This window comes from Saccopteryx bilineata, chromosome 2 (genome assembly GCF_036850765.1).
Source record: "Saccopteryx bilineata isolate mSacBil1 chromosome 2, mSacBil1_pri_phased_curated, whole genome shotgun sequence".
In the NCBI taxonomy this organism is placed as follows: domain Eukaryota; kingdom Metazoa; phylum Chordata; class Mammalia; order Chiroptera; family Emballonuridae; genus Saccopteryx; species Saccopteryx bilineata.
The window spans coordinates 373,149,944-373,160,204 of NC_089491.1; the positions used below are offsets into that span (position 1 = coordinate 373,149,944).

The following is a 10,261-nucleotide window of genomic DNA, read 5'->3' on the forward strand; positions in this document are numbered from 1 at the left end:
TTTTTTAAGTGAGAGGAAGGGAGATAGTGAGGTAGACTTCCGCATGTGCCCTGACCAGGATTCACCTGGCATCCCCAGTCTAGGGCTGATGCTCTGCCCATCTGGGGCCAGGCTCACAACTGAGCTATTTTTAGCACTGAGGCTGATGCTTGGACCAACCAGCTATCCTCAGGGCCCTGGGCCAACGCTCAAACCAATCTAGCCACTGGTTGCAGAAGGGGAAGAGGGAGGGGAGGGGAAGAGACGGGGAGAGAAGCAGATGGTCACTTCCGTGTGCCTTGACTGGGAATCAAACCTGGGACATCCATACGCCAGTCTAACACTATCCACTGAGCCAACCGGCCAGGGCCTCTAGGATACCTTTTGAAGAAAAGGTTGAGGCTAACCAGTCTACCTGGTGTTTTCTTTGTCCGCAGAGAAATTCAGTGTGTCACCCTTCCCAAGGGCGCCTGGCTGTTGGAAACTTGTATCTGTAGATACGAAGGGGAAAGTCTTGGGAATATGGATTGAATCCTTCTGTGGTACCTAGATGCATGCCATTTAATACAGTGACCCTGCAGGTAGGTCTAGTTTACAGGTGACACAGAAAGGACCAGGAACTTGCCGGAACCTCATAGTTAGGAGCTAGAGCTAGGGTTAGGGTGTTTCCAACCGAAGCTGGCCTGCATCCTGCTGCCTGCACATGGGCTGCCCTGTTAGGTTTTGGGGAGGAGTGGTTACCATCTAAGGCTGGGGGTGTAGCACTGTCAGACCCCGAAGTGCCCCTCCTGGATGCTTTGGGACCAGGCAGTAGCTGTGGGGAGGTCACATCTCTCAGGGGATAATGGGCAAGAAATCAGTGTTTGTGGGGGCAGTGCAGTGACCAGTTCCTGTCATTTTCTCTCCTAAGCACCTCCTCCAACCCCTGTCCTCAAATCCTTTTGAGTCATCTCATTGCACTGGCCAGAGTCCAGCAGGGCAGGTGAAGGCAGGTGGCCTAACTGGTGGCTAAAACCAACTCCTCCAGGACACGGTAGCTTTGAACTCAGTTACCTCTCCTTTGACAAGAGGGAGAACAGGATGGGGTAATGCTGGCAGCCAGGAGCAGGGAGGGGTGGGAATACAGCGGTATTGGAAATGATCTATGTGAATGCGATATCTGACCTATGATTTCATCTTTGAGCTTTGTATGTCGAGTTACAGATCAGGGACCTAGTCTTCCATTCACCTGGGACAGTTAGGAGACAAGTATTTCTCCCTGCAGGCCCCACTCTCCAGTCACCCACTCCCTACCCTCCCTCTGGCAGACTGGGACTCCCTTACCAGGGTTAGGGCCCCTGGGTTGGGCCTCAGGGCGCAGGAACCTCCAAAGGGAGGAGACAGACCCAGGCGCAGTGTCTAGAGCTGACAGGCATGCAGCCAGCCTGCTTTATTCCTCTTTATTCCCAAACAGGTCTAAAGGCTTCCCACCAGTGAAAGACCACTTCCTGAGGCCCCTGGCTTAGTCTTTTATTTGTCACAAAGGAGAAAGATCTGACACCAGTTTAGTTTTTTGAATGTGCAGAGCTCTGCCTAGCCCTTCCAAATTTATCTCAGCTCTGACCCAAGTATTTCATTTGTAACCCTAAGACCCATCTAAGTAGGTTTCCTCACCCCCCCCCTTTTACTATCCTCTTCCTCAGTCTCTGAGAAGGCAGCCTTCTGTGGGGATGAAAGGTGACACAAAGCCCAGCCCTGGCCTGCAGCTTTCTGGAGGTCCCTGGCAGTGTGGGGGGGACAGGTAGGTGGGATGATCTAGGTGTAGCAGGGCAGCTCCCTGGGGGTCCCCGGCAGTGTGGGGGGGACAGGTGGGTGGGATGATCTAGGTGTAGCAGGGCAGCTCCCTGGGGGTCCCCAGCAGTATGGGGGGGACAGGTGGGTGGGATGATCTAGGTGTAGTAGGGCAGCTCCCTGGGGTCCCCGGCAGTGTGGGGGGGACAGGTGGGTGGGATGATCTAGGTGTAGCAGGGCAGCTCCCTGGGGTCCCCGGCAGTGTGGGGGGGACAGGTAGGTGGGATGATCTAGGTGTAGTAGGGCAGCTCCCTGGGGGTCCCTGGCAGTGTGGGGGGGGGGACAGGTAGGTGGGATGATTTAGGTGTAGCAGGGCAGCTCCCTGGGGGTCCCTGGCAGTGTGGGGGGGGACAGGTAGGTGGGATGATTTAGGTGTAGTAGGGCAGCTCCCTGGGGGTCCCTGGCAGTGTGGGGGGGGGACAGGTAGGTGGGATGATTTAGGTGTAGCAGGGCAGCTCCCTGGGGGTCCCCGGAAGTGTAGGGGGTACAGGTAGGTGGGATGATCTAGGTGTAGTAGGGCAGCTCCCTGGGGGTCCCCGGCAGTGTGGGGGGGACAGATGAATGGGGACGACACAGGTGTAGTAGTGCTGCTCCCCCTTCCTTTGGCGCTGGCCAGAGCTGTGGGAGGAAGGCTGGGGTACTGCCAGCCCTGGTTCATATTCCTGGGGAGCTGCCATGATGGAGGAAGGGGCCCAGACTGGGGAGTGAGGAAAAGTTCAAATAGAGGGGAGTTTGGGGAAATGAAATGATAAACTAAGCTTGGCCGTGCTCAATGGTGATGAGGAGGTGTGAGTGACAGGCTAGCCACGGTCCCATCCAACCCCAGACTCCACCAATGCCGACTGGCTTTGTAACTACAAACTTGTGAGGAAACAGTATGAGGTTCAAAGACAAAGGCCGAGCGAGGTCTATGCTGTGGATTTCACTCAGGCTGGTGGGAAGACCAGAGTTGTCTCCTCTGACCACATTTTAGATGCTCTCAGACCTCATCCCAGCAGAGCAGAGGGTGACTGTTGGAAGTCAACCCCACTGCCCACTGTGCCCCAGAAGTGGGCATCTGTGTTGGGGCCCAGGGCCAAGCTCTGCCCTCAGAGCTCCTCATGAACCCGCTCCTGGTCCTCATCGGACTTCAGCTTGAGCTCCTCGATGGTAATCTTGCCATCGTGGTTCCGGTCCTGGTTCTGGAACATGTCCCCTATGGTTTTGTCCGAGTCCTGCCCTGGCATGAGGCGCCCTTTGCCCTCAGTGACTTGAGCCTTGATGAAGGTAGAGAACTGGGGAAGAGAGCCAGGGGAGGGTGGGCGTGAGGGTTTTGCCTGAGCAGCTTCGGGTGGCCTTGGTAAGGGTCCCCAGGGGAGGCCAGCCAGTCAGGACGAAGAGGGCAGGAGCTGGTCTGGGGCCCTGAGCAGGGGCAGGGCCACAAGTGTGCCAGGAGAGAAGGAAGGGACGAGGAACCTAAGGCACAGGGACCCAGTGGAGGGGCAGGAACATGGGTGCACAGGATGGTGGACATGCACCTTGTTCTTGCCAGATGCCATCAAACAAGGTGGCTTCTTTTGGGGTGAGAGTGGGGGGATGGTTATTATAAGGACTGAACGCCACCCACCTCCTCTGGGGGGACCTCGCCATCTTTGTTGAGGTCAAGGTCTTCAAATAGGTTGGCAGGAGGGTCATCATGCCATATAAACAGGTAGCCTTCGGGTAGCCCCTCCTCCTGGGATACCAGCTCCACCTCAAACAGCAGCACAGCACTGCCAGGGACTCCCCGGGCTGGAGGGAGGGAGAAGGGAAGGGAAGGGTCCCTATTAGGCCAGGGTCTGGGCCTGGCTTTGCACCTGCCCCGTGCGCTCCCTGGCTTGCAGGCCTCAGCCCTCCTGGGGCTGGAGAGTGGGATATAGAATTTTTACAGAACCACCTGTAAGGGGCAAAGGGGGTGATCAGGCCAGTCTCTACCCCTCACCTCCGTTCTCCCCATGTGCCAGGTGTGGGGGGACAATGAGCTGCCGCCTCTCTCCCACACACATGCCCTGCAGGCCCGTGTCCAGGCCTTCGATCACCTTGTTGGCCCCCAGAGTTGCCTCCTGGGGGGCCCCGTAGTCATGCCTGGGGAAATAAGATTCCCAGGTCAGTGCCCTTCCTTGTTCCCCAACAGGTCACCTTCCACTGTCTCCCCCATAGTTCCTGTTCCTGGGTCACTCCTCCTGGTGCCCGCCCCAACCAGCAGAGTGCAGGGTCCAGTGACTTCTTATCTTGCCACTGGCCCTGAAATACCCATCTTGAAGGCTCAGCTCCCCTAATGCTGGCTTCACTCTCCCTTCCCCTTTCTGCCCCTTACACTCCCCAAAGATGGGAACTTAGGGAGAAGGGGGTGCTATGAGGAGGACTCCCCTCGCTGTGCCCACCCCCCTGCCCAGCCCTGGCCCTGCCCCAGACCTACGAGGAGAAGAGCTTGGTGCCATCCAGCAGAGAGCAGTTGTAGTGATAGCGAACAAAGTCCCCCTGTTTGGTGGTTTCGTTGCAGGTCTCGGGGGGCCGGGATAGTGTCTTGATTTCCACCAGATCTGCAGGGTTGTGGAAGTCGATGACGTGGACATCGAAGATCAGCACAGCTGAGCCAGGGATCTTGTCTCCTGGGACCAGAATGGGGGAATTGATCAGCTTGGAGTATAGAGGGAGGGTCCAATCAAGGTCTCCATGAAACCACCCTGAGGTTTCAAATGAGGGTGGGATGGGATTGGATGTTTGTCCACATAATCGGTTCTTCTAGGGGGCAGGGGAGGGAGGGACCTGCCAATTAGAAAGCCCTTTACACAGCCTTGTAACCTCCCGGTAACTTACCCGGCTGATCCAGGTGCTTAGTCCCATATTATAGGTGAGGATGCTGAGGCTTCCAGCAAAGCTGGGTCTCAAATCCAGGTCTCTTTGCTTCCTAGGGCTATGCTGTTTCTCTTCTTCCATAACCATCCCCCCTCCCCAAACTCGGGAGTATTTCTCCAGTATGGAGGAGAAGTGGGGGGACTGCCCTGGAGAAAAGGCAGGAATTGAGTAGGTGACCAGTTTCTGTGATGAGAGGGGCAGAGCCGGGGGAAGTCAGTGAGGGGAGCAGGAGAGGAGCTGAGGTGCAAGAGGCCTACCAGTGCCGTTCTCCCCGTAGGCGAGGTGGGGGGGGATGGTGATCCTCCGGCGTTCCCCCATGCAGGCGCCCTGCAGCCCCTGGTCCATGCCCGGGATGACGTAGCCCTGCCCCACGTAGGTATTGTACGTGTGGTTGCGGGAGTAGCTGCAGTACAAGGTGGGGGGCCGTCAGGGGAGTCAGAGGGCCCTCGCCCTGCAGCCCCTGGTCCATGCCCGGGATGACGTAGCCCTGCCCCACGTAGGTGTTGTACGTGTGGTTGCGGGAGTAGCTGCAGTACAAGGTGGGGAGCCGTCAGGGGAGTCAGAGGGCCCTCGCCCTGCAGCCCCTGGTCCATGCCCGGGATGACGTAGCCCTGCCCCACGTAGGTGTTGTACGTGTGGTTGCGGGGAGTAGCTGCAGTACAAGGTGGGGGGCCGTCAGGGGAGTCAGAGGGCCCTCGCCCTGCAGCCCCTGGTCCATGCCCGGGATGACGTAGCCCTGCCCCACGTAGGTATTGTACGTGTGGTTGCGGGAGTAGCTGCAGTACAAGGTGGGGGGCCGTCAGGGGAGTCAGAGGGCCCTCGCCCTGCAGCCCCTGGTCCATGCCCGGGATGACGTAGCCCTGCCCCACGTAGGTATTGTACGTGTGGTTGCGGGAGTAGCTGCAGTACAAGGTGGGGGGCCGTCAGGGGAGTCAGAGGGCCCTCGCCCTGCAGCCCCTGGTCCGACCCCGGGATGACGTAGCCCTGCCCCACGTAGGTATTGTACGTGTGGTTGCGGGAGTAGCTGCAGTACAAGGTGGGGGGCTGTCAGGGGAGTCAGAGGGCCCTCGCCCTGCAGCCCCTGGTCCATGCCCGGGATGACGTAGCCCTGCCCCACGTAGGTATTGTACGTGTGGTTGCGGGAGTAGCTGCAGTACAAGGTGGGGGCCATCGAGGGAGTCAGAGCCCTCGCCCTCGCAGGCAGGCAGAGCCACCCCCAACTGCTGCCTCCGTGGCCCCAGCATCGGGTACTTTCCTTCCTGACTCGGCTTCTTGCCTTTCCCATAGCCCCACCCGCTCTCTTCAGGACCCCCCTAACCTGGAGTCAAATAGGGTGCCATCCATCAGCGAGCCGTTGTAGTGGTAACGCATGAAGTCGCCAGCCACGGCTCTCCGGACACAGCCAGGTGGCAGCTCCAGTGTCTCCAGCTGCACGGTGTCCTTCGGGTTGTGGATGTCAATTAGCAGGACGTGGAACACCAGGGAGGCCTGTGGGGGGATCACAGTCCCTGGGGAAGGGATAGGCTTGAACCATACAGGTGGAGAGCAAACCCGGGCTCTTGATTTAGGAAGGCCACTGAGAACCCTGCAAAAAAGTGCTAACCCTGCTCGCCAGAGCCCTCCCTTCGTCCTCAGCAGCCTCGTTTCTTGCTCCCCCTGTGAAGTCTGAACTGGGTTTTCCCCTGCGCCACCCACCAGCCCATACTGAACCTTTGTGTGAATTAGAATAAAGCACCCCTTCTTAATGAGATAATCACCAAGGGCTAGGATTAATTTCTGCTTGCCTCCTTGGCTGGGTGCCCTTGTGCGGTATACAACCTGAACAACTGTATGTGGCATCCCACTTCTGGAGAATCCGGAGTCCTTGCCTGCCCTTACCATAGCCTTTCTCTCCATAGGCCAGGAACGGAGGGATGGTGATTTTCCTTCTCTCCCCAGGACACATTCCCAGCAGCCCCTGGTCCATGCCCTTGATCAGCCAGCCAGAGCCGATATAGGTGTCATAAGTGCCACCCCTACTGTAGCTGCAGAGAATGAGGTAGAGGTGTTGCTGCTGGAGGAGGGGGAGATGGATCCTAGACTGCCATGTCACAGTCCCCCACACCCCAGGGCTCCCTCCGGCCTCACCTGCTGTCGAAGGCAGTGCCATCCAGCAGCGTGCCATTGTAGTGGTAGCGGACAAAGTCGCTGTCCTGGACCATGCGAGGGCAGTGGGGTGGGCGCAGCAGGGTGTCCGTCTGCACAGTGTCTGCCTTGTTCCACACATCCAGCAGGACCACGTCAAAGTACAGCGTGGCGTCCGGGGGGATGAGTCCCGCTGCGAGGGCCAGGTAGCAGGGGCTCGTGTTTGAGGCAGCCCGTGGGTCGGGGGGTGGAGCAAAGGCTGAGCATCCTGCTTGGCCTCCTCCTCCATGCCTCTACCTCTCCTTCATCGTAGTCAAGCTCTGATCCCACCCAGGGCGCTGTTACTTCCTTTCCTCCCATCCCAGGGTCAGGAAATGGGAACTGGAGTCCCTGACATGCCACTATTCATACTGTGGAGGCAGCCGACCTTGGGCAAGTCACCCTCCCTCTCTGAACTTCAGTTTTTTGGCCCTGGGTCCTTGATTCTACCTTCTAGTCTCCTCCATCCCCATGCCAGTGCCCCAGCCCTTCTCACCCACACCGATGCTGCCATAGCCCAGGTGGGGAGGCACAATGAGGCGTCTCCGTTCGTTGACACACATGCCCATGAGGCCTCGGTCCATACCGGTGATGAGACGCCCCACGCCCACCACGATGGCTGCCAGAGTGCTGCGGTCATAGCTGGGGGACAGAGGGGAGAGACGGGATACAGTGGATTCCGGTATGCACAGTGAGGGTACACAGAACTAGGTGTTTCCCTCTTTCCATGGTCACACACCTGCACATACGCATACATGATCCCCCTCTATATACAGGTGTACACCCACATGCTCCTGACCTCCCTGAGAGATCAGCCATGACTCCCAACTTAAGAGGCTGGACTGTTACAAAAATGAAATCCCCAAGGAAGTGAGGGGCTTTGCTATCCCTTGGATGGGGTGGGCGCAGGCCTGTCTGCTGCTACTACTATCTGCGGACAGCAAAGGAATGCTAAGTACTTCACGAAGGGGAAGAGGACCATTTATTGAGCATTGAGGATATGCCGATTGCTGTTTGGCATTTTACATTCATGATCTTATTTAATTCTTTCCCCTATGAGGTGGGCATTATTGTTTTTATTTTTCCTATGAGAAAGAATTGAGATTTTATTTGTTTTCATTTTTCTTATGAGAAAAACTGAGACTTAAGACTAAGTGACATACTGAAGGTCACAGCTAATATGTGCGTGCTCTGTGGAACTCCCAAGCCCCTGTGTGTGCCTCTGCACCGTGGCTTCGCCAAGGAGGAAAGGAAGGGGAAGCAGAACCGGTGGGGGATAGGGATTGGTTTTCAAGTCTGAAAGAGCCTATTCTAAAACTGCCATGGCTCTCATTAGCTTTTAACTACAGCATTCATTTATTTTAAATTTTTAGAAGTGAAGGGAGGCTGGGAGAGTGACCGAGGGGCGCCAGGCATTGTGGAAGTTTTCCAGTCTCATCACTGCATAACCTGAGCCTGGCCCGGCTCCGAGTGTCCCCACTAGGGAAGTCGTCCCCCAAAACCCCATCCCTCCCCACTTCTGGCAGTCAAGGACTCGGGAGTACTCCTGGCTACTCCTACCCCTCATTTTGCACACTGAGCTGGTTTTACGACTGGCCTGCTTTCTTCACAGTGCTGTTGAGAGGGCCCAAGCACCAGTTAAACACTATCAGGGCATCTGGTCCTTTCCAGAGTCAAGGCTAATGTGTACTGAACCCTCTGGACTTCTATGCACTGTGTTAAGTCCACTTTCATTCATTATCTTGTTTAAGGCCTTTCATCGGCCTTAGCAAGTAGGGACTCGATTTTTTTCAGATTATTTATAATCTCTATTTTCCAGATAAAGAAAGTGAAGCTTCAAGAGGCAAAATTTCTTGTCTAAGGTCACAGCCTGGATGTCAACCCAGGGTCTTGGACTCAAGAGTTCGTGTTCTTACTCAATATACTGCCTGCCCCCAAATCATCACTACTTATTTTTAGTGGGAAGAGTTGTGTGTTCTGGGGAAGGGTCTTAGAGGAACTGACTTCTTGTGGTGTGGTGTGGGGGTTCATGTGTGTCACTGAGACCCAAAGTTTAACCAAGGCTGACATGCAGGCGTGCCCTGCCCCCACCAACAAAAGTGGACTTGCCAGAGGAGACCAAAGACCTGGACCAGACCAGAAGCTGGTCTCTCAAACTCCAAGGTAGGCAAGATGGGCGGCAGCCCAGGCCTGGCAGAGCTATCTAAAATGGAGGGAGGTAGGGGCGCAGGGAGACCCGGAGAGCGAGGTATGAAAACCCTCTGAGGAGCCCAGGGTGCAGGTCTGACCCTGTGACACGTAGGCAGACAGGGTCCCTACACGCCCAGATCTGTCCTGCTGTCTTATTATGATCTAGGCTGCTTAACCACTGGCTGCTGATTATGCCACCCCCTCCAAAAGAAATTGCTACTCCCTCTTCTCTAACCGCAAAGGCACTGAAACCTGAGGCTGGAACCCAAAGAGAGTCAGGGAGGGTGGGAATGCAGGGGTCCCAGGCTGAGACCAGTGAATGATTCTCACGCATCAGAGACCAGGACTTTCCCCCAAACACTGTGGACCAGAGTGTCACCTTCCCTGTGTCATCTTTAAATAAAGGGCAGGTAAATAGAGCAGATCACCTTGATTATCACACTTTGGGGAATACAGGGAGCTTGTGTGAAAGAAACTGGGGTCCTTGGAGAGACAAAGTTTTGAAATTTAGGGCAGAGGATATATCTTTGGGGAGATGGATGTCTGGGAACCCCCCACCATCCAGGGTGCTGTGTTTGGGGTTAGAGGATCATGGAGTGAGTACCAGAATGAAGACACAGCTTAAAAGAGCAACAGGGGAATCCAGGATTTAGGAGCACCTGGCCAGGGGCCTAGGAAGAGGAGTGGTGAGCCTGGAGCCACCCAACCCCTTACCTTGAGTCAAACTTCTTGCCATCCTCGAAAGTGCCATTGTAGTGGTAACGCACAAAATCCCCCATCTGCACTTCTCTGGGACAGGCCCTGGGGATGTGGTACCTCTCGATGACCACGTCTTCCAGGGGTCCCCCGGCCGGACTGGCGCGGCCCAGCCCTCTCCCTACCGCGTGCACGAGCAGCAACAACATCTGTAGCACTGGCGACCCGAGAAAGGTGTGGCTGGGGGACTCCACGGGGAACATGGTGCCTGGAGCTGGGATGGCGGGCAGCGAGGACGATCGAGAGAGGAGCCGCCACCAACCTTCCCCCGCCCTCCTCCCTGAGCTGGCTCCCCCTCTTCCTGTCCTTTTTCCCCACCCCGGCCCTGGCTGGTCCACGTGGAATGGGGGCTGGGGAGATTGAGCTGGCGGGGCGGGGGCGGAGGATGGAACAGAAGCAGAGGGCCAAGCTGAGAGTGTTAAGAGACCTTGGAATGCACCACAAAGAACTCCAGATTCTTCTCTCT

General features: G+C 56.5%; 1 protein-coding gene across 1 annotated transcript; it reads right to left on the reverse strand.

The window, feature by feature from the left end:
• Nucleotides 1-1,467: 1,467 nt before the first annotated feature.
• Nucleotides 1,468-10,079, reverse strand: FKBP10 (FKBP prolyl isomerase 10). The gene is made up of 10 exons (XM_066263637.1): nucleotides 9,754-10,079; nucleotides 7,346-7,491; nucleotides 6,814-7,003; nucleotides 6,565-6,710; nucleotides 6,005-6,194; nucleotides 4,944-5,089; nucleotides 4,247-4,439; nucleotides 3,770-3,912; nucleotides 3,416-3,579; nucleotides 1,468-3,083 (listed from the first exon to the last, which is right to left on the reverse strand). Exons 1-10 carry the CDS (start codon nucleotides 9,996-9,998, stop codon nucleotides 2,898-2,900), a joined length of 1,749 nt encoding a protein of 582 aa, XP_066119734.1. The 5' UTR covers nucleotides 9,999-10,079; the 3' UTR covers nucleotides 1,468-2,897.
• Nucleotides 10,080-10,261: the final 182 nt, after the last annotated feature.

Excerpts from the sequence above, each read along its gene's own strand:
- FKBP10 (XM_066263637.1), bottom strand. The coding sequence starts at position 9,998 with ATGTTCCCCGTGGAGTCCCCCAGCCACACCTTTCTCGGGTCGCCAGTG. Across the intron at positions 6,711-6,813 it reads GGCACTGCCTTCGACAGCAG|CTACAGTAGGGGTGGCACTT; the intron begins GTGAGGCCGGAG and ends CATTCTCTGCAG. Across the intron at positions 6,195-6,564 it reads CTATGGAGAGAAAGGCTATG|GGACTGTGATCCCCCCACAG; the intron begins GTAAGGGCAGGC and ends TCCCTTCCCCAG.